Genomic DNA, 24,797 nt, shown 5'->3' with positions numbered 1-24,797 from the left:
CTTTTCCAGATGGTCCATGCAGGGAACTCTAGTCTTGGGCTTCCTCTATCTTTCTAGCCCTCATCACTAGTTATGTGACCCTGGGCAAGTCACTTAATCTCTGCTGGCTTCAGTTTCCTCATAAAATAGGGATAATAGCACCTACCTACTTGCAGGATTGTTTTAAGGATCAAATGAGATCACAGTGATTAGCAAGCAGTAGGTGCCAAATAAATTCTTTCCCCTTCCCTCTTCCCGATAACATAGTCAAATTCGCTAACAGGATCCACTAACAACAAAAACTAAAAGCACTTTAAGGGCTCAACATGCCCAACGCATTGCACTAGGAGACTGGATTCAAAGACAAAAACCCAAACCCAAAAAAAAGACCAAACAGTTCCTGCCCACAGAGAACTTATATTCAAGCAATGTGAAGATATAAAATGTAAGATAAGTTAATGCAACTGAGGAGGAAGAACCAGCTAACAGCTAGGAGGTACTGAAATACACAAAAACAGTTAAAAATCCTCACAATCTGCTAATACACAATACATCAACTCTTCTTTCCTTAAATCTGCCTTAGAGAATCCTGGAAAATTAAGGTAAGGGAGAACAATAAGTCAGGCATTCTCTCTGGTTTTGAGGGCAGGAAAAGAAACCAATCAATAAACACTTATTAAGTGCTTATACTGTGCTAAGCACTGAGCATACAAAAAGAGGCGAAACATAGTTCTTGCCCTCAAGGAGCTTCCATTCTGGGGCAAGGGGAGCACAAAATGCAAAAAACAATATACAAAGTAAGCTGTATACAGAATAAATAGGAAATAATTAAGAAAAGGTAGGCACAAAAGAGGAGTTAGCCTCTTGCAAAAGCTACTTTTCTTTTTTGCTGAGACAACTAGGGTTCAGTGACCTTCCTAGGGTCACACTAGTGTTAAGTGTCTGAGGCTAATTTGAACTCAGGTTCTCTTGACTCCAGGACTGGTACACTATCCACTGTGCCACCTACCTGACCCTTCAAAGGCTAGCCTTCTAACCATTACTTCAGGCTTCCTCTTCAGCTGGTCAAATAAATAAGCTTAGTTTTGCAAGTCGAGAGCAAGGAGGGAAGTTAAAGAATGAGCATCTTGTTTTGAATGTACTGATTAGTTTAGAATAGAGAAAAAGGCTATTAATTAAAGATTAGGGGAAAAAAAGGGAAAAAATGGTAGCAGTCTACCTTCTCTTCCTTGACCTTCAAGATTCTAAAGTCCTATTTGGAAGACAATTTATAAACAGGTATGGAAGCATTCTGACACCCTCTTCCCCTTATCCCCAATATATTCTTTCCATTCTTTAAGCAATATTTTACAAAATAATGTTAGGAATATGTTTCAGAGTCCCCCCTGAATAGAAAATCTGGTCATCATGTAATGAATATCCTACCTAGTCTAAAATTCTTTTAATATCCTTTACAAAAAGGAAACTAAAACAAAGTTTAGGGAAGATAAAATTAGAGTGGTAATCATATCAATACAAATTTAAAAATTTTAATGAATCCATATAAAAGCAGGAGTTCCTTTCCACAAAAACCTTGACTGAATTAGGGCAATGGTAAGTCAAAGAAGGGCAGCTAGGTGGTGCAGTGGATAGAGCACCAGGCCTGGAATCAGGAAGATGAGTCTTCCTGAGATCAAATCTGGCCAAAGACACTTAGCTGTGTGACCCTGGGCAAGGCACTGAACCCTGTTTACCCTACTTTCCTCATCTGTAAAAATGAGCTGAAGAGGGAAATGGCAAACCATTCCAGTATATCTGCCATGAAAACCCCAAATGGGGTCACGGAGAGTCAGACACAACTGAACATCATCATCAAGTCAAAGAAAAGGGAAAAAATCTTTGAACAGTTAAAATAATAGAAGTATCTTCACCTTTGACCAGGATTAAAAAAAAAAAGGAATTCTTAGAGGTAGTAGATAAAAAAGGGACTGAATAATTTAGGAAAATTATTCTCCAAGGGTGTGCCAAAAGCTAAGGGACCACTGTTCTATATGAGTGAGATGAGGAGATTGTGCAGACTTTTCATAATAAAAATATGGGGAATATTGGATTTTCTCAATAAAATTTCTCTTCCATAAGGCCTCTGTCCTTGGATACCTGAGTTTCAGGTATCCAGGCCTTGTGGACAGTCAGTTGCCCCCCTCCTCTTACCAGCTACCAGCTTTCTTTGTGAAAGTGCTGTGGGCTGTAGCCAAAACTTGGAAGTTACTCAAATCTCCCCATCATTTGTTGTACTGTTGCCACATCAGCACTACCAGTTCTTGCTTCTCCCCCTCCCCTCCTTTCTAAAGCCACATCAGCAGTTGTTAGATATTAGATGAGGTAATTGTGTTGGGATAGGTAAAGATTTCCCAGGGTTTAACCAGTTTTTCTGCACTTAGATTGTGAGCCCACCTCCTAGCCAATGGAGAGGTGGGATAGTGGGGAGGTGGGATTCTCTGCTTTAGGGTATAAAAAATTGTGCTTAAATTTCTATAAGTTGCCTCCCTGACCTGGTGGAACGACGTCCCTTTCTTGAGAAATGCAATAAATCCTTTTGTTTCTGTTCTTATTGAGAAGCCTCTTCATTTATTTAAAATTTTGAGTAAGGGTCTTTTTATCCCACACATATATGATGAATCCTAGACTCTGGCCCCACCAGTCTGACCTTGATTATATTTGTCTAACTCAATTTTCTGGAGAATTTTCAAAGGTAAGATGAATTTGTCTCTTTGGATTTTCTAAGCTCCTTAGAATTATTTAATTAATAAAGTTGTCTCTGACAGATTTGTACCTAAAATATAAATTACAGATTATTTTCTTCTACAGTAAACTGTGTCTTTGGTCACAGGATATCCAGTACCTGACAGGAACCAGCATGACTATGGACCACCTGCTCTGAAAGACTTTCATGGCCAACTAAATAAAGGTAAGGGACTTTCTGAATGCTTATAAGAAGTTTTTCAAAGAGCAGAATTGCCCAGGCTCACTGATTCCTCTTGTAGGCTCACTGACTCTAACCACTGAAGTAAACAGTCAAGTCTGCCAGGCACCTCAAAAACATTTATTTATTTGCCTGCCTGGCCATTTATTTATTTTAAATTGAAAAAAATTTTACACATGAGGTGAAAACACTAACAGTTTACAAGGCCTAAGAATATTTGGAACATAATCAAAATTAACTATCTATAATATATTTAAATTATCATATACCTAGTAATTCTGACAAATTTAAACCACATTGTTTTTTACATGTTTGTCATTTTATCTTTAATACTACTAAGGTTTACCATTTGATATGTGTGACAGGACCCAGTAAAATAATTGCTTACAGGATATGGGACATCCCAATATGTGAAGTACCGAGCAAATCTTGGGAGAAATTTGAACTTGTTCACTGTAATGTAGCAAACTTTGCAGACAGGAGATTGGTTCTTGGAGAGTAAATACTTAATTCAAGAAACTCAGTTAATATCGTTGGCATACAGACTCAGAACATCTTTTTTGTGACAGATATGGTTAAGGTGATCACCAGAAACCCTTCAGAACAATGTTTCCTTAAGTTGCAATTGCTTTTAAATTGGATCACCTACATCCCCGGTAGATTCCCTCTAATTTCATAGCCTTTTGGTTACTTCAGGAGACTGAAGGGCAGAAGACTCACATGTGTTTGAATGCTAGTTTGTTTGTCTGTCTTTTATCTCCACTCATTGCATAGCTTTTTCCACCTGCCACAGAGTCAAGACAATGCCCTCAACTCTCTTATGCCACTTGGTATATTATTCTAGTTTCTAAATAGTTCTTTATCTTAATATGCCTTATCTGCATTATTTGTATTAAAGCCAAAAGCACACAGCTCCCTATTTAAAGTGGATCAAGTAGAGCAATATGCATCTTGATGCTCAAGAGCATGAAGAGCAGATGGAGAAAAAAATCTTGGCATTAATTATATGCATGTGATTAGTCTATGGTAGGCACAGAAGAGGAGGGAATTTGGAAGCATATGCTGATTCCCCCCACCTCACCCCCAACATACATACCTTGTTCCCTCTTAGGAGACATAGCACAAAACCATATTAAGGTAACATTTTAATCTGTAGTTCTTGCTCAGAAAATCTTGAAAGAAAACCTTGTCAGAACTTAATCAACATTCTAAGTTGAAATCCTTTTAATATCCTTTTTAAAGGCCTAGCCAATTTTGGAAAGGGAAACTAAGGCAAATTCTTCTAGAATTTAAGAATTAGGCTCAAATCAATACATCTAAACTTAGACAGGATTAAAATAATGAACAGACTAAGAGAAGCAAGAAGTCTTTGAATAACTCAATTAACAGAAGCATTCATCTTTGACTAGAACTGGGGTTAACCTTTTTTGTGTCTTGGACCCTTTTGAAAATCTGATGAAACCTATGGACACTTCTCAGAATTATGTTATTAAAAGCATAGTTAGTTGGTAAGCAAACATTTCTTAAGGAATTACTCTACCAGGGATATGAAGGAAGGCAAAAACCAGTCCTCATCTGCAAGATGCTCCCATTCTGCCTGGGAGACAACTGTAATTCATTAAGTACAGATGAGATAAATGCAGAGAAATGAGAGGTGATTTCACAGGGGAAAGGCCTCTTATAGAAAGAAGGTGGGATTTTAGCTGAGCTGAGTCTTGAAAGAAGGCCAGGAATCAAAGAGACAAAAATGAAAAGGTAGAGAATACCAGGCATATAAAACAGCTAGTGAAAATGCATGGGGTGTCTTATTTGAGGAGCAGCAAGGTTCCAAGGACACTGAATCACAGGGTGTAGGTAGAAAGGAGGAAGGTTTAAGAAGACCAGAAAGGTAGAAGGGGCGAGGTTATGAAGGGTTTTTAGTGGGTTTTTGTCTCTTTATACTTCAGATAGGGAAAAAAACAACAAATGTAATAGTTTCTCGGGAAATATCTTTGAACCTTTGGGAATCTTAGAGGGCTCAGTGTATTTAATTCAACTCAATAAACATTAAAGCATCTAGTATATGTAAAGCACTGGGGAAAAACCAAGAAAAAAACCAAGAACTGTCCAAGCCCTCAAGGAACTAAACGTAAATAAATATAATAATAGAAGAAAACACTAACAACTAACGGGATCAGGAAATGTTTCAGTGATACCTTAAGTGAGCCTTGAAGGAAGAAGCTAAGGATTAAACATATTCCATAAATGATAATGCCTGTGTTTTTAACTGTTAAACAAAGAAAGGTTTCCATCTTTAGCTAGCTAACACAAAAATTGTATTGGTTTACATGCTTATGCATCTGCAAATGTAATAAAACTTTTTCACATTAAGTAAAGCTTCTATAGTTTGAATCATATGATACTTTTACTATGGTCAGGCTGATGTTGATCTTTGCACCATCCACTACAAACAAAAAAGATTTACTAAACTACTCTAAACAAGAATGGAGCAGAGAAGGCATAAAATTTACTTACAGGCAGCAATAAAATAAGGAGATTGGACTAGATGGATGCTAAGCCCCTTTTCAGCTCTAAATCTATCATCCTAAATTATAGCAAATGCTCAAAGACTGGCTAATATTCAAAATTAATCACAATGACTTGACTTGTTAATACATTTTTGATTTCACGAACTAGTAAATTAAACCAAAAGGATAAGAAAGTCTCTTATAATGAACATTCAACATCTATCTCATCCTGCCTTAGTTCCCTTTGGTCTTAGGTTAAATATTATGTTTATATATATAAAATATAAAATGGGGATTCTTCTCTTAAATTTTTGTTGTTGTTAAGTCATTTGGTTTGCTTTTTTTTTTCTCCAATTCATTTTATGAGGAATTGAGGCAAACAGGGTTAAGTGACTTGCCCAAGATCATACAGCTAGTAAGTGTCTGAGGCCACATGAAGGTAAGTCCTCTTGATTCCAAGCCCAGTGCTCTATCCACTGTGCCACCTACCTGCCCCCTTCCTCTTAAATAACTTATAGCTTTTCATCAAGGAAGACATGGCAGGATACATTATCAACAGCAATTAATTTGGGTTTCTGCACACATCTGTAATAAAATGGCATTTTAAAATGCTACCATTCAAACTGTCTCCCTCAAATTCCATATCGGTAAAATTTATGCTATATGTCTATCCATGTTAATGTGATCTGTGAAGTCAAAGTTAATGGACCATGACTATTCAACTCGCTTTGATTGACATCCAAAATTGAACTGTGCATAAATGAGCACTCTGGATAAAGAAAATTTCCTCAGCATGACAACAAATTACCTTAAAAATACAAGGAACAGCTTGTTACTGAGCATTTCAACTTTGCTTATTTTTTCACTTCCAAGTTTAAAAATCAAACTTTCCATCTGTCCATAGTACACTAGGAAGGTAACTATGGTTAACCCTCAAAAGTGTTACTCTTAAGCAGGGGCCTGAATAAGCCAGGAAACTGATTTTTCCCTCACAGGAATTTGGCTATTTACTCTAAAAGCAAATCAGTATGAAAAGGCTGGATATATTTTGGGAGAAAAGTCTCTTTTGGGGAGATGCTACTCCTTTGGGCATTAGAACACCCCCATCATACAGTATAGGACAGGGCAGAAAAATGATAGAGAAAGAAAAAAAAGCTAGATTTCAAATGAAGTTTCTGTCAATGTTAAGGCTCATGAATGAGCAATATGTTTACACAAAGAACTCTTACAAGAGGAGCTGAAACAATTGCCTCGTGATATTAGTAAGTGATTTCAGCACACACAAAGAAACCAAGATGGCAGCAATTCAAGCTTTCTAAAAAAGAATCTGAATGCGACCAAAGACACAGAGAACTATGCAGCTTTCTACCAAATCAAATTCTTTAAATGTTTCATTTGTTAAATGATGTGTTAAAATTAACATACACATCAAATAAACCTTGAGGTAACAGAGATTTTGACATTTAAATCTGACCTTTGGACAGAAGAAAGGTGATCTCAGTTGTGAATTATGTACTATGTTTTCAAAATTATGACCAGAATCAAGGTTTTAAAATGATTTTTTTTGCAGTTCTTCTCAGCATTTATTAAACATTTACTGTATGCAAGGCACTATACATAGCATTTGCACTAAGTATACAAAGAAAGGCAAAAAAAGGATCCCTGCTCTTGAGGAGCTCACAGTCTAATAGGAAATACAACATATAACCAGCTATGTACAAGCAAAATGTATGCAGGATAAAGTGGAGATAATTAGTGGGAAGAAGGCTTAAGTGAGATCAGGAAAAGGCTTCTTGTAAAAGGTGGGACTCTAGCTGGGACTTGGGAAGTTAGGAGATGGAGAGAAGATATAGGGGAAAGCCAGTGAAAGTGCTTGCAGTTGGGAGATGGAGCATCTCACCGGAGGAACAACAAGGAGGTCAATGTCACAAAGTAAACAGATTAACAAAAATAGCGAAAGCTGTTCACAGAAATTATGTAGAAGATGTCTCTCTCTCTCTTCAAAATACATACATAACAATTCAGAGAAAGAAAAGAAAGTAGGGTTAGGAAGCTATATTCTCTCTACCAGAGTCAGTGAATGCTAGCTACCACAAACAGGAAGAGATCTGAAGCCATTCGCCTATTAAATTTGTGCCAACTTGGTCTACACTTAGCAGTATCATTATAATTAGCTACCTACCTGCATGAATGTGAATGGATTAAATAGGAGCAGAGTGATAGAAGGGAATTTTTATTTGCTTGTATTTGCCTGAAACCTGATTTCTTTTGGACCCACAGCCTGTACTCCAAAGGACTTGGGGGCTTAGAGCTCTTGTTATCTGCAAGAGTTCTAATTCACTTTAGCACTCTTACAAAGATAGTACCTTAATCTGACAGTGAAGGGACAGATCTACATTTACCTGCTTTTGTCCTGGGATCTCCCTGTATCTGCATACCTGATTTTGAGTTGTAACTGAAAGTTTGGGAATTGCTATGGGAGGAGAGGGAGATGATGTTTTTGCCTGCTAACTGAGGAGATCTGTCTGATTCTTCTAGTTACTTAAACACTTAAGCCCACTATACTGAAATACACTGATGCTATATCTTTCAAAGCAGAGGAAAGATCTTGGAAATGTTATTATTTAGAAACCTGGGGCCTTACGCTGAGTACTGAAGGACTATGCTCTCATAAGACAACAGCCAGGACATTTTATTAAAGCAATTTCTAATTTACTATTCAGTTGTAGCTATTACAAATAAAGATTTCCTTAAAAGTTTATCCTGATTCTATATTCACTGAATTCTCCTTTGCTACAGCATCTAACACTAGAACTACAAGCTTAGGCTATTTTCTCTGGAACTAGATTCTTTAACTATGAGGAACTCTGTTTCTGAGACCAATGTCTGACTCCCCCCCACCCTGACCCTTTGCCATTTATCACAATCTAACCCTTCAAATATAATAGAGCAAAGTCTTTGCCAAAAAGGGCTAACTACGCCAAAGAAAAACTCTTTTGTTAATGGTAATCTAACTAGTACAGCACAAACAATATATGAAAATTGTTCAAGATTTTCCTGAGTGGTTTTATTGTAAGCATTGTGAGATAGCATATTTTACTGAAATGGTCTACCAGAGGTATCTTCTATTAGCTTTTGGGGAAACACTTGAAGCCACAGAGCTATTTCTGTCTCAAACATAGTAACACCACAAATGTGAAGAAGAAAGGAAAAACACACAATTAATGGTTGCACTGCATACCCAAGTACTCTAGCAAGTTGCCAAATACTTAAAAGATAATTGCTCATACTGATTTATATTGGTGCTAAGAAGCTAAACAACTAAACTAGTATGAATATGAACTGATTACAACATAAAGTTTCTATTAACAAAAAACAAAAATAGGATAAACAGTTTGGATCAACATAGGAGGAAAACTAAAACAGACTTATTACCAATAATGTGAAGTTCTAGGGAGACAGGCACTTATATAAGAAAACTGAACAACCAAGTGTGAACAAATTTAGAACGAATAATTGTGAAACTTTGGAATAGATTTACCATTCTTGGCTTCAGAAGGTTACATTCAACACCTTTCTTGAGAGGCTGTGCAAAAGAAAAGGCTTCAAAAATATTTTTAATGGAACAGAGATAGCCAGAAACTGCTATCTGCCGTATCTTCGGAGGATGGGCTTTGTGCTTCTTCAACAATTAATGACACTTAAAAAACTTAATTTATGTCCAACAAACAGGGTTTAGATGAAGCTACTAGTTTCTGCTGGTCTCATGGAGCCATTATTTAAAAAACTGGATCTTAAAATTTGCTGCCAGCTCAACTGGAGCCCTACCATATCACTCAGTGTCAGAAAGGGAAGAATCCATACTAGGCAACAAAATTAAACTTAAACCTCCTTTATTCATAACAATGTCAAAGAGATAAACTATCTGAGAAAGATGAAGAATTTAAAAATATATAATAGTTTTTGGAGGGCTGTAATGTGGATATTTATTAAAATTCTGACTTGTCCACAGAAATTTTTCTTTTAGGTCCTAAGCTTTTGGTCTGTGATTATAATTTGATTATACTAGTACCATTTTCATTGCTGACAGGTCAAGATGTGAAATAACTGGGATATAGAATTGAACAGAATTTCTCCCTTACTTTGGGGGCCCAAATTTGTTGACACTGGAGGAAGTGACAATCAAAAGAATGCCTGCCTTAAGTATTGTGGGTGAGGACAGGACTGGCATGACAATGGCAAGACAAAGGTTTCTTTAAAATATCCTAAAAGAGTAACCTCCCCAGAACAAGTTCTGACTGGCACACTTACCTGGAGGTGTGCAGGCATCTGCAGGAGACTGGACAAATGTGGATCGTCTTTTAGTTGGCATAGGCAGAGCCATTTTCTGTTCTTTATGCTTGGCCAATGCTGCTTGTACAGCTTCTGTATGAATATCTGAAAAATTAATAACATTTTGCAATTTTTACCTTTTAAAGAGATATTTCAAAATTCTTATTATATAGAGAGAATATTTCTAGGGTTCATTAAGGTTTTATAAAAGCCTTTCTACACAACAGCCCTATTTGGTAGGTATTGCCAAAGTATTGTTATCCCCATTTTACCCAACAGCTCCCCCAACTGGCCCCCTCACAGGAGCTGTTTAACACCCAGAGAGGACTCCCCCCTGAAGTGAAGTCATTCATCAATGATTAACCAACTCTCACTGTCATACCCTCCCTCTCCCAGAGAATCACCAGATGTCATTATTCAAATCCTATTCTCCATCCCCTATTGATCCCTTCCTTACTCCCATCCACCTAAATCTAACCTCTTCCTGTCCCCCTCCCCACTCCCCACTCCCCATTCCATCTACCTATCTATCCTTTCTACTACTCTTGGGGAATATTTGCTTTGCTCCATAGACAGTAACTTGATTTTCTCTTAAATCATTTCCTTCCCATTCCTTTTTTCTTTTTAAAAAATTTATTTTTTTATTTTTCCCAATTACATGTAAAAACAATTTTTAACATCTTTTTCTTAAAATTTTTGAGTTCCAAATTCTCCTTTCCTTCCCTACCTCATTGAGAAGACAAGCAACTTGATATAGAATATACATGTGAAGTCATGCAAAATATATTTCCATGTTAGTCATGGTGTGAAGGAAAACACATACAAAAAAAAAACCCACAAAAAAAAAACAAGAAAAAAGGTAAATAAAAAGTATGCTTTGATCTGCATTCAGACTCCATCAGTTTTTTTCTCTGGAGATAGGCAGCATTTTTCATTATAAGTCTTTCAGAACTGTCTTGGATCATTTTATTGCTAAGAACATCTAAGTCATTCACAGGTGATCATCGTAAAATATTGCTGTTGCTATATACAACGGTTTTTTGGTTCTGCTCATTTCACTTTTCATCAGTTCATGTACGTCTTTCTAGACTTTTCTGAGAGCATACTGCTCACCATTTCTTATAGTACAATAATATTCCATCACAATTACATACCACAATTTATTCTGCCATTCCTCAACTGATGAACCTCCCCTAAATTTCCAATTCTTTGCTATGACTAAAAGAGCTACTATAAATATTTTTTGTACATACATGCCCTTTTCCATTTCATTTTTTACCTCTTTGGCATTCAGACCTAGTAGCAGTATTGCATGGTCAAAGAGTATGCATGGTTTTATAGCCTCTTGGCCATAGTTCCAAATTGCTCTCCAGAATACCTGAATCAGCATACAACTTCATCAACAGTACAATAATGTCTCAATTTTCCCACATCTCTTCCAACATTTGTCATTTACCTGTTTTGTCGTATTAGTCAATCTGATATGTGTGGGGTAGTACTTCAGAGTTGTTTAGCTTTCATTTCTCTTATTAATAGTAATTTATGGTAATTTTTTTCATATGACTATAGATAGCTTTGGTTACTTTGTCTGAAAATTGCCTGTTCATACCCTTTGACCATTTGTCACTTGAGGAATGGCTCTTATTTCTATAAGTTTGGCTCAATTCTCTATATATTTGAGAAATGAGGACTTTATCAGAGAAATTTGCTGTAAATTTTTTTCAGTCATGATTACTATGTATTTCATATTTCCCTTCATCCCAATTCACCCATTTATCTTTCTCTCTGTCCATTCTCAAAAATATTTGGCTTCTAACTTTTACCTCCCCCAATCTGCCCTCCCTTCTCTTATCCCCTTTTCTTCCCACTTTCCTGTATGGTAAGTTAGATTTCTATACCTGAGTGTGTATGTTATTGTCTTTTTGAACCAATTCTGATAAGAGTAAGGCTCACATGCTCCCTATCCCCTACCTCCTCCATCTTCCCTTCCACTGTAAATGCTCTTTCATGACTCTTTTATGTCAGATAATTTATCCCATTCTACCTCTTCCTTTCTCCTTCTCCCAGCACATTCCTCTTTCTCACTCCTACCCCTACACGCACCACACTCTCTAACTGCCCTAAAAATGAGAAAGTTCCCAGGAGGTATAAGCATCATTTTCCCATGTAGGAATACAAACAGTTTAAGTTTGTTGAATTCCTTATAATTTCTCCTTTCTGTTTACCTTTTTATGACTCTCGTATTGGAAAGTCAAATTTTTTTATTCAGCTCTGGTCTTTGCCTCAGGAATGCTTGAAAGTCCTCTATTTTGCCAAATTTCCATTTTTTTTATTATACTCAGTTTTGCTGAGTAGGCGATTCTTAATTGTAATCCTAGATCTTTTACCCTCTGGGATATCATATTCTAACCCTTTCTATCCTTTAATGTAGAATCGGCTAAATCTTGTTTTATTGTGACCTAACTGTAGCTCCATGATATTTGAATTGTTTCATTTTGGCTACTTATGATATTTTCTCCTTGACCTGGGAGCTCTGGAACTTGGCTATAACATGCCTCATAATTTTCATTTTGGGATCTCTTTCAGGAGGTGATCAGGGGATTCTTTCAATTTCTATTTTACCCTTTGGTTCCAGAATATCAGAGAAATCTTCCTTGATACCACACCTGTTCCCTTTCATTTTTTGGCTCAAACTGAGCCACGACTCCCTCCTGATGACAGCCTCCCTGGCCACCTCTCCCTCACTCAAAACAAAGTCAAGTACAAGTCATGTCATTGTTTCTCTGATGGCATGGTCTTCTTCAGCAACGAAGGACGAACACACACATATTACCTGCACTTTCACTCATTTCCCTCTGCCTAGTTGAGGTGGGGGAATTAGAATACTGCTTGCTTTTCATTGCCACTTCCAGGTTCTCCCTCTATGCCTTTGAGGTTTACTCAATTCATATCTACAAACTGTTGGGGGACAGCTCTGGACAGGGGTCCCCCGTGAGGACCGTGAGACGCCTGAGGGTCCAAACCTACCCCCTTGTGGGGTACTGGGATGGCCCTGGTAACAGGCTGGCTCCACCCGCGGGGAGGCACTTGGGAGGAGCTCGCCTGCCCATGGGAGGTACGGGGGAGGAGACAGGGGATAATAAAAGGGGATGATCACAAGGGCTTAGAAGGAGAAGGAGAAGGAGAAGGGGAAGAAATGCAATAAAGCTTGCTGACTGCAACTCCTTTCGGGTGCTCTGCCTGTTTATTGCCCTCCCCCAACCGGGAGAGGGGCTGGAGACGTCCGAAGACTGGGGATCGGTAAGTGGAGAGGCGAAGGCCCGGGAGTAGACCCCGGGCAGCTGGCGCCTGAACAGGGACCGCCGTAAGGAGAGGAGAATCCGCCTTTGCCCCGCTACTGCGGGAAGATTCAGGCAGCCTCAGTATTGAGAAGTGGCCTTGACCCGCTACTGCGGGAAGATTCAGGCAGTCTCAGTATTGGGAAGTGGCCAGGATGGGCCAGGGAAATAGTTTTCCCAACCTGAAGCCCGAAGATAAGGGAGTGCTTGCCTGTCAGTTGTATAAGCTTTGTAAGACCCATGGGCTTAAGCCCCACATCCGGGACTGTAGAGCATTTGTGGAAAAGATCTGGGATGTTTCCCCTTGGTTAGAATATTGTGGGCTACACCCAGCCAAATGGAGCGTAGTGGGACAGCAGATGGTCGCCTGTGAGAAAGAGAGCCCTGGCGTACTAACAGAGGAGGACTTTACGTTCTTTCAAGTGGTCGCCACGCTTCTGCGTTCGGATCCCCGTCCCCCCGGGCGGTCCAACGGCGAGACCCAAACAGGGCAGTCCCTTCAAGGGACGACAGAAGAAGAAGGGGAATCCGATGAGGATAATACTGAGCCCCAGCCCTTATATCCATGGAGTATGTTAAGAGAACGTGCAGGCAGGGACCAGGACTGTGCCCTTCAAGATGGCGCACGGCTGAGCAAGGGGCGGGACTCTAGAGCCCCGAGGGGAGGAACAAAAGGGAAGTTTGATGAGGAAGGAACGCCCAAGAGGGAGTGGAAGGTCCCCTGGAAAGTCCCCGAGACAAAGGGCTCGTCAGAAGGAACCCTTAAGAAAGAATGGAAAGTCCCTGGAACAACAAAAGAGGGCGGGGGAATTCGCAAGAAGAAGTTTCAACAGAGTTTAGGAACTCCCAATCCTTCTGAGATCGGACCTAATGCCTTCTCCTTCCGGAACCACAGCCGCCATGTCCTTGTCACAATCATCACAAGGAACACGGTCATTTACCTACGGGCGGTCTGGGCCCTCGGAGCCTCTGAGCGTACTCACTCAGAGCCTATCCGCAGCTTTGGCGGAGGGACAGGAGGTAGATTTAGAAGAGTGGGAGGGGGCAGGCGCTTACCCTGTCATAGTGGAGCAGGATCTGATGGGAAATGAGAACCGTTTACATCGACTGGTGCCCTTCAAATTATTGAAAGAACTGAAGGAGGCCGTCTCCAAATACGGCCCTTCATCACCTTATGTGAAACATCTCCTTGCGAATGCCACAGCCACTTGGCCGTGGACCCCAGCTGATTGGAGGGAGGTATCGGGGGCTATTCTTACACCAGGGCAGGTAGTGGCCTATGGCGCTGCCGTTAGACAAGAGGCGCTCAGATATGTCAAGGAACACAATATTGCAGGGACAGAGGATGCTGTGAATATGATAACAGGGGCGGGGCCATACTCACAGCTTGCTGACCAGCTCCAATTCGACCCCCAGGTGATGGCTGCAGTACAGTATTGTCATATTAGGGGCTTTGCCAAGATTGACACCCCAGAGACTATGAGGGATAAGTTGGTAGGGTTAAAGCAGAGGGCTAGCGAGTCCCCTACTGATTTCGTGAGTAGGGTTCAGCTTGCAGGTCCGGCGGTCTCTTGGCTCGGGACCAGGAACGGATTCCCTGATAGCTCAGCTGGTCCGAGATGGCCTGCGTCCTGAATGCTCCCAAGCCCTAGCGGGCTTGGGGCCTCTCGCCTCCCTTGAGGAGATAGTAGAGAGGCTGTTAGACATTCCACCTAAAGACACCCACCAGGCCATGGTGACAGCGGTGGCCCAAGGGGTGACCCAGGCCCTTCAGGGTGCCAAGGACCAGAGGCAATGCTATCGCTGTGGTCAGATGGGGCACTTTAAGAGCCAGTGCCCTGCCGCTAAGGTGGGACCACTACCCACTTGTTTTCGCTGTGGGAAACCAGGTCATATTGCCAGATATTGCCGCCCTAAGCCGCAGCCTCAACCACCTCGGTCGGGAAACGGGAAAGGGGGCCTCCCTCGGGGGGCCCCCGAACCCAGAAACATGTCTTCCCAGTAGGGACCGTAGGCCCTGCCCCTGCCCCCTAGCCCGGGAATTCTGCACCCCTGTCGTATCCGCAGCAGTACCAACAAGCCCTCCAAAAATTACAACCTTAGTATGCACATCTGCCACGGATCCCTCAGACACTGATTTAGTTATAAGGCCTTGGCATACTGAAGGGATTGATGTGCCCCCCGCTCCCTTTCCCCGCTTGGTGGTGGGACCCTCCGGCTATGTGCCATTCATAGTCCATACTCAATTGTTGTCCAGCGGGTCCTCCACGATTTATTTGACTAATCCGCATTGTTATCCTATAAATATTGCCCCCGGGACTCCCGTTGGGAGGGGCATCTCCCTGCCTTGGATTGAAGAGCCTGAGCAGAACACCCATCAAATTAATTGGTGCTCTCCCATTGTAGGCGATCGCCCCATGATACAGATTCTGGTTGAAGGGCGTCCAATCATGGGTCTGCTCGATACTGGAGCAGATGTGTCAGTTATTAATGCATCCCAATGGGACCCCAGTTGGGCGGTGAGCGGAGGTGCTACCCTGGTTGCTGGAGTAGGGGGTGCTAGTTCAGCGCTACGGGCTGCTAAACATTTGAGTTGGACCTTTGAGGATTATCAGGGATATTTTAGACCCTTAAAATTGGCCGGTCTTGCCTACGCCCTTTGGGGCGCGACCTCCTCCAGCAACTTGGGTTACACCTTACCACTCCAGAACACCTTCAGTTAAACATGCTGGGGCCACCGTAACGGTGAGCAGCCCGCCTATAACATGGAAAACTGAGACCCCTGTGTGGGTTGAACAGTGGCCCCTATCCCCCCAAAAGCTCACCGCCTTACGTTCCGTAGTGGCCTCCCTTTTGAAACAGGACCGCATTGAGCCCACCACGAGCCCTTATAATTCTCCTGTTTTTGTTATAAAGAAGAAAACTGGATCCTGGCGCATGCTCATAGACCTTAGAGAGATTAACAAATGCATGCTGCCTATGGGGGCGCTACAGCCCGGTCTCCCCACTCCTGCTGCGATCCCCCGAGATTTTACTATGACAATCATTGATATCAAAGATTGTTTCTATAGCATTCCCCTACACCCACAAGATAGGATCAAATTTGCCTTTTCCATCCCTTCGGAAAATCGCCAGCAACCATATGAACAGTATCATTTTACCGTGCTCCCTCAAGGGATGGCAAATAGCCCTACCATGTGCCAAATGTATGTCCATGCTATCCTCTCTCCACTTAGACAGCGCTTCCCCAAGGCCATTATCATTCATTATATGGATGACATTCTTGTTACTACGCCTAGCCATGATTCCACAATGGCCCTTACTCAGCTTATGATTGATACCTTAGCTGCCCACGGGCTGACTGTGGCTCCAGACAAAGTACAGACCACACCCCCTTTTCAGTATCTTGGTTATGAACTAAAACAAGGGCGAATTGCTCGCCGTCCTCCGAGCATTGATCTCTCTCAGCTCTCCACTCTCAATGATTTTCAAAAGCTGATTGGCGCTATACAGTGGATGCGGGCAGTTATCCCTATCCCCGATGGTGATCTGTACCCGCTGTATGACTTGCTGCGAGGAGATCCCGCCCTACTCTCACCCAGACACTGGACATCCGAGGCCTTAATGGCAGCCAAGGGCATCCTCAACAGGTGCTCCGCTGTCGTTGTGCAACAGGAGCCCAATCAGCCCATTTATGCCACTATATTAAAAGCAAGTACCTTCATTGGATGTCTCTATCAATCACATGGCATTTTGGAATGGCTATACCCCCCTCGCCACAAAAGAGTCCTTCCACACAAGTGGCGAATGATCGCCCAGTTTTTTCTTTTAAGTGCCGAACGCTGCCTATTGGCTTTTGGCAGATTCCCCGTTCTGAACTTGGAGGCAGGCATCGGAGGAAGCCCTGAGGTGTTTCTCCGATGAAATCCCAGAATGGGCCTCTCTTCTATGCATGTGTAAGCTTCCGCTCCCCCCAGCGCTTAGAGGATGGGAAGTTCTTCCTATTCGGGTTCCCTTTGCTATTGTATCTCCACAGCCAGTTATGGGACCCACTGTTTTTACGGATGCCACCAAATGTCATAGGGCTGCAGTTTATATCCCTTCTAAGCAACTCCTTAAGGTGTACACCACCGAACATTCCTCAGCCCAAAAGAATGAACTAGTGGCAATCCGACATGCTCTCTCCATATTACCTAATGAGAGCTTTAATCTTGTCACTGATAGTTTATATTGTGCAAATGCTATTGCTGCCTTACCTTCTGCCCTTATTAATCCCCGTGCTTCAACTATAGCTCAAATCTTATATGATATTCAAGAGTCCATGTTACAACGCTCTACTTCTCTTTATGTATTGCATATTTGTTCCCATATGTCCACCATAGGACCAATTTATCAAGGTAATGATATTGTAGACAAAGCTCTTCTATTTCCTTTGCATTTAGAAGCACGAGCGGCCCATGACAAGTATCACCTATCTGCCCGATCTTTGTGACGCCTTTATGGCCTGTCCAAAGAAGACGCTCGTCGAATAGTCAAACAGTGTGTCAATTGTGCCCCATTTCGCCCTCCTGCTCGAGACACCGCTGTTAACCCCCGTGGTGATCTCCCTAACGACCTTTGGCAAATGGATATCACGCACTTTGGCAAAGTCCTTATACATGTTTGTGTTGATACGGCCTCCAATTTCATCATAGCCTCTATACAGCCCAAAGAGACAACCCGCGCAGTGCTCGATCACCTTTATGGTTGTTTTGCCGCGGTTGGAGTGCCCCAAGCTATAAAAACAGATAACGGGCCAGCTTATACTTCTTCTGCCTTTGCCTCTTTTTGTAAAGAATTTTCTATTACTCATATTACTGGCATCCTGTGTAATCCCACTGGTCAGGCCACTGTTGAGCGTGCTAACCGCACTATAAAAACTCTTCTTTTAAAACAAAAAGGAGGAGTGAGGGCAGCGGGGCGCCTCTCCCGAGGTGATCTGGCACAAGCCGTCTTCACTCACAATTTTTTGAAAATCCGGGACGATGGCATAAGCCCCGCACAAAGGTTTTATCTCCATGAGATGGGGGGCAGAAGGGAAAGGCCGTTAAAGGCCCCTACTGCCTGCCTCACCGGAGCTCGAATCCGGTGGAGGGACCAAGAAGGCAAATGGCATGGCCCTGGAATGGTCATAGCGAGAGGTCAGGGGTATCTTTGTGTCCAACCAGATGAAGCCGACCCAGGGACTGAGATCTGGATCCCCACGCGATGGGCAGTCGAGCTGCGAGAAGCCGAAAGCAAGGAAGAGACGAGGGCGGCGAGGAAGGCACCGCCCGAAGCGGGTGTGCAAATAGCGTGAGGTAACCATGCTCACACTTCTGATAGCCCTTCAACAGTTCCTACCTGGGTCCGAGGCTGTCCAGTCCAAATGGTACAACGCCACCCCCGCAGAGCAGCGAGCCGCAGATCAAAGGGGCGACACCTACTGGGCATTAGCACAGGGACTCCCCGCCCTAAGAGTGGTCGGATGGGGAAACCATCCTATCCCTCTTCTTATGTATGGCAATGCCTCCATCCTGACTGGGACCCCAAAAGCAGATTACAGCTACCTGCCGATAGAGAGAAGTCCCTCCAAACCACTGTCGTTGGTGTCTGTGACTCCTCCGGTCTGTCTGTACAGAGGGTGCGGAGCGAATGACTCCTCTGCTCCGTGGGGCTGCTTCTGCGTGCCCCTGACTCCCCGTGAACTCACTGAACCGCCAGAGTCCAATCCAGAACTGCTTAATCATAGCACCTCGGTCAATGTCACCTTGTTGGCTATCCCGTATGCTGCTGCCAACATGACCAGAGAATGGAGCCCTCCCGTTGTGCCTCCTCCTTGCCCGAAGGGTCATCCATTGACGTTTGACCCCTTCGCGGTCTGTTCTACAGGCATGGCGGCTCCAGGTCCGCCATTGCCAAATGGCACAACGCTTTGGTTTTGGGATGCAGATAATACGACCTCTTATGGGAGAAGGCCTGCCCCTACTCCCGTGGTGATTCCCTATGGGAGGATACATGGTGACTTGTGGAAAATAGGGCCCGCCTTGGGAACAACTAATTTGTCAGTCGTGGTGTCACTGGACCTAGTGGAATTTGGACTCAACCGGACTTGTACCAAACATGGCAACACATGTTCCAGGGGAAGTATTCCTCCTGTTCAGACAGACATCAAAAAGACACCGATTACCTCTGCTATGAGGTGGTAGCAGAAGTTCAAACACCTCCGAACAGTGCTTTTCTCCTGTGTCCCTCTAATAACCTCACCATACAGTATGAAGGACCACAGGCTAACCTACCTACATATAATGTCACTTGTACTCAACCCATTCTTACTAACACTCTTCGGAGAAACCATTCCTCCTATGTAGTTATGCTGGTCATAAATCCTCCCTATCAATTGCTCCCAGTTAAAGCTGAAGCTTTCGCGCTCACACCTGCAGACCGCATTTTTAATACATTGATGAAGATATCGACGGGCGGACTTCGTCCCCGCAGCCGCAGGGATGGGATTGGGGACGTTTTGGGGTTTGTAAATCTGGCTATAGAATTGTATGAAGAGTTTCAGATCCTACAACTAATAGAGGAAGGACAGTTATTAGCTTCCACCCTCCAATCTTTCATGAATTCAGAGGTAGCAGCGTGGCACCGTCAGGACCATATTGATCACCTCCTCCAAAGTCAAATCACCGCCCTACAAGACACGGTGATTTGGCTAGGAGACCAGATGGCTTTACACCAACGCTACGAGATGTTGCAGTGCCACTACAAATATCGCCCGCTTTGCGTGCTTAATCTCCCAATTGATTCCTCAACCTTCCCCAATCAATGGCCGGCGGTCCGCAAAGCCCTCCAGGGGGCTATGCTGGCTTATAACGCCACAGATGACATCCATCAGTTGGACTTGCTCATTGATCAGCTGAATAACCTCTCCAGAACGTTTGAGGAAAAGCGTGAACGAGAAGAGCGTTCCATCTTCGATTGGTTACAACGAATCCTGGACTTGCATTGGCTGCCAGGGGTGCTCTCCTCCGTTGCAGTTCTTGTCCTTATGTGTCTCGTCCTGCCGTGCCTCCTGAAGTGCCTCCTGCAATTATTGACACGGGCACTGGAGAGTCTTAAAGGCGATGTCTTGTCTCTGAGACACCGCGAGGGCAGGTCCCCATGGGGGGAATCGCCCAACCTACCCGTGTAAAACAAAAAGGGGGAGATGTTGGGGGACAGCTCTGGACCGGGGTCCCCCGTGAGGACCGTGAGACGCCTGAGGGTCCAAACCTGCCCCCTTGTGGGGTACTGGGATGGCCCTGGTAACAGGCTGGCTCCACCCGCGGGGAGGCACTTGGGAGGAGCTCGCCTGCCCATGGGAGGTACGGGGGAGGAGACAGGGGATAATAAAAGGGAATGATCACAAGGGCTTAGAAGAAGGAGAAGGAGAAGGGGAAGAAATGCAATAAAGCTTGCTGACTGCAACTCCTTTCGGGTGCTCTGCCTGTTTATTGCCCTCCCCCAACCGGGAGAGGGGCTGGAGACATCCGAAGACTGGGGATCGGTAAGTGGAGAGGCGAAGGCCCGGGAGTAGACCCGGGCAACAAACAAATGAAAATTATGATAGCTATTGTCTACCAACTTGCAGGCCATTTCCCTTTTTCCCTCAGTGAGTTCAATGCCTGGCTTGGTGTTAACCTCCTCAATTCTTGCTGTCATATTTCAACATATGTAATGATACTCCCTAAAACACTTTTACATCCTACTTTCTCAATTTATTCATTTCATATGACCTACTCCTCCACTCTGGCTCAGTTATACACCAAAATAGTCATACCCTTGGATCTTGCCACAACTTTGTTATCTTCTCCTCCTTTGGTCAGCTGCATGTGTACAGGAGTAAAGGAAGCAGATGATGGGAGTGATCCAACTCCAAGTCTTTGCAGGATAAGATGAGTGAAATGGTAAGGAGGAAAAGAGATTCAAGAAGGTAGGGCAGGATGAACTGATCCACCAAAGGGTCAAGAATGGGAAAGGAAGAGAGTACAGCTGGTACAGGTGTGATTGGCCTGTGAAAGAACTAAGGTATTAAAGAATGGGAGGGTATGGTGAGGATGAAGAACAGAGTCTGCAGTTGCAAGGCAGAGGAAGAAGTGAAGTAACAACAGATGATGATATGGGAATTTCAGAGTTCATAAACATGGAAGGAGAAGATATGTGATAGTTGACAATGTCTCCATTTTCTTTTTGATTCTCCAATGTGGCTTTCAACCTCATCATTCAAAGAAAATTGCTCTCTTTAAAGTTACCAATGATCTCTATGTTGCTAAATCTACCGGCCTTTTCTCAATCCTTATCTCTCTTGACTTCCCTGAAGCCTCTGACATCATCAGTCACCCTCTTCTAGATATTCTTTTCTCTCGAAGTTTCTGTGATACTATTCTCCTTGGTTCTTCTCTTGCTTGTCTGATCATTTTTTTTTTCTCAGTCTCCTTCACTGGATCTTCATCCAAGTCATGTCCACTAACTGTCCTGGGCCCTCTTCTCATCTCCCACTACACTATTTTACTTGGTGACCTCATAAGCTCCCATGGATACAATTTTCATTTCTATGTTCACTTTCAAATCTATATATCCAGCCTTAAACTCTCTGTAGACCTTTAGTATTGCACCTCCAACTTCCTATTAGAAATCTTAGACTGGATTCCAGTAGTAATCTTAAACTCAACACACCTGAAACTGAACTCATTTACTGTCTTTCCTCTCCACCTTCTTCAGGAAGCCTTTCTCATTCTCTCTTAATTCTAGTGCCTTTCCTCTGCTGATCGTTTCCAGGGTATATATGTTGCATGTAAATAGCTGTTTGCATGCTGTGTTCCTCATTAAATTGTGAGTTCCTTGTGAGCTGGAGTTGTCATCTGCCTTTTTTTTTAAAAGTATCTTCAGCACTTAGTATAGTGCTTGGCACTACAATAGACTTTTAATAAATGTTTATTGATTTACTTATTGATTGGCTGACGGTCTCTATATCTAGAGAAGTCACTATCGCTCCTTTTTATTTCTAAGATCTACATTGTGGATTTTCAACCATACAAGATTGCTCTTCTTGGAGCCCTCTACTCTTGCTATCTCCAGATAAGGAGCCTTACAGGCTACTGATGTGGCTGGCTCACCTCTGGATGCCTGGAGAGGCTGTTGGCTTGTTGGCCTTCAATCATCCTGGTTTTGCTGCGTTGGTCCCTTTCTTGTGCCCCTGTTTTTCTATGACTTTTATGCAATTCTGGTTCTGGGGAAGGTAACGTCCCTGAAGTTTCTTATAGAATTAATTTCTTGATCCTTATCTGTTCTGCTGCTATTTTAGCTCCCACCAATTCAATTACTATTAGTATACTGATGATTCTCAGATCTACTTATCCAGCCCTAACCTCTCTACTGACTGTTAATCTCACATCTCCAACTCCCTATTGAATATCTTGAACTGGACATCCTATAGACATCTAAGACTTAACATGTTCAAAACTGAACTTATCTTTGGCCCCAAACCCTCCCCACTTACAAATTTCCCTTCTCAGTAAGTACCCTAGACTTGCAACCTAGGTGTATCATCCTCTATTCCTTAATCTCACCCCCATATTTAATCTGTTGTCAGGGCCTGTCGATTTAACCTATGCAATATTTTTCAAATTTGCCCCTTTGCTCCTCTAAATGCCCCTGGTGCAGGTACTCACAGCCTTATACCTAGGCCAGTCATACACTGACACAGTGTCCTCAGGAAATTCTTAAAACTGAGTTTCAGAAAAAGCACTTATACCTTGGTAAAGGAAGCCTCCTTACTAGAACTCCCTATACTGATGAAATCACAGATCAGGTTTCCCCCATTTATCTCTCTCCCCCCCAAAATCTTTTGAAGGTTCTCAACCAAGATCCATGAGGATGAAGAAGAGGGTCTGGAGTTGCACGACTCCAGCAGTGAAGAAATGAAATAACAATAGACCATGATTGGGAATTTCAGAGTGCCCTCCAATTCTTTGACTTCTTAATTCTTCCACAGGCCAATCACCCCTGTACTGGCTATACTCTCTGCCTTTCCTGTTCTTGACCCTTTGGTGAAAAAAAGTCCATAATCTTCTCAACGATACCAGATTGCTTTCTTTGTTTCTCTCTGCCGCCTCTCCACAATGTCACCTCCTCCCACCCTTCATTTTGTGAAAGTTTAAATTTTCAGCTTTTTTCTATATTTTCGCCCATATTAACACATTTTCTGATCTCAGGGACTGTAACAATGTGTTTGTAACTTTTGAGGAACCCCTGAACCTGGCTCCTTTAACCTTGGTCATCCATTCTGCTTGGAAACAAAGGAATTGGAGAACTATTTTTTTTTTTTTGCAATTTCTATTTTACTATTATGCAGCATAAGAGTTCAGAAGACCCGGGTTCCAGTTCTACCTGTGACACACAGCTGTCTGACCTAAGTCAAGGAAATAAATCTGGGGGTACCCCTGAGTGCCACTTTCTAAAACAGTAGTTTCCAAACTTTTGTGATCATATACCCCAAGTGTATACCCCCAACATATATTTATTTGTAAATTTTACATATGTAATACTGTAGCAATAAATGTATGTATTAAAAAACACATAAAAAGAAATTTTAAAAGAGAGATAAAGACAAAATAATATTTGACCCTAGAGTCAGTAGCAGCCACAGGAATTTATTGAGTAAGAAAATGAGATGATAAGACCTGTGGTTTAGAAGCACTGCTTTGGCAGCTGAGTGAGAGATGGATTGGAGAAAGGTGAAACATGGACCAAAATATGAATAAGGAGACTACTGTGATAGTGGATAGCATGCTAACTTTGGAGTCAGGAAGACCTGAGCTCACATGCAGCCTCAGATACTTCCTAGCTATGTAACCTTGGGCAAGTCACTTAAAATGGCAATAATTCTACTACCTACGTTGCATGGTTGTTGGGAACATTAAATCACACGGTGTCGCATACAGTGCCTAACACAGAGCAGACACTACATAAACGTTAGCTATGCAATAATAATGATCATTATTAAATACAATAATCATCTGAACTTAGGTGGTGGCTATGAAGATAGTGAGAAAAGGACTGATGGAAGCAATGTTGTAGAAGCAACAGACTTTGGCAACTGTTTAGCTATGTGGGATGAGGATGAGTGAGGTGCCAACAGAGACACCACAGCTATGGACATGGTGACAGGAAGGACAGCGGTGCCTTTGACAGTAATAGGGAATCTTTGTGAAAGGTGTGGACTTGGGAGAATGCCTATTTTTTTGTCATACCCAAAATTAAAAAGGGGGGAACTATGACTACCCTCCAAGAGGTGATCTAGGGGATAGGGACTTCTCCAATTGTACTTGCTCAGCTTCTACTATGGGTATCCATGTAACAATTAGGTTACATGCGCTCTCAAAGCTTGGCTCAGGATAGGGGAGGTTGGGAGCTTTCATAGTACAGAAAAAAGTGGAAGTGGGGGAACAACAAAGTTAGTCAGTGATTGTGCTGTACATAAACTCCATGACTGGTGATTTTTGAGGCAGTGGGATCCAATCTGTCTTTGCACTATTTGATTAGTTAATCGTATATCCGTTAGAGTTATATCACTGGCCTCACTTTGGAGGCCATGGCTCTAAGTTGCAGATGAGTTGC

The 24,797-nt window shown here is 42.6% G+C and overlaps 1 protein-coding gene across 2 annotated transcripts in view; it reads right to left on the bottom strand.

Moving 5' to 3' along the window:
* DIP2B (disco interacting protein 2 homolog B) overlaps positions 1–24,797 on the bottom strand; it is a 206,385-nt gene that overhangs the window by 72,011 nt on the left and 109,577 nt on the right. For both annotated transcript variants that reach the window (XM_072654674.1, XM_072654673.1), the window contains exon 4: positions 9,760–9,885. In XM_072654674.1, the coding sequence (XP_072510775.1) occupies positions 9,760–9,885 (126 nt within the window). The remainder of the gene's footprint in view (positions 1–9,759; positions 9,886–24,797) is intronic.

Source organism: Notamacropus eugenii, chromosome 3 (assembly GCF_028372415.1).
Source record: "Notamacropus eugenii isolate mMacEug1 chromosome 3, mMacEug1.pri_v2, whole genome shotgun sequence".
Lineage (NCBI taxonomy): Eukaryota > Metazoa > Chordata > Mammalia > Diprotodontia > Macropodidae > Notamacropus > Notamacropus eugenii.
This window is presented reverse-complemented; position numbering and strand designations above follow the sequence as displayed.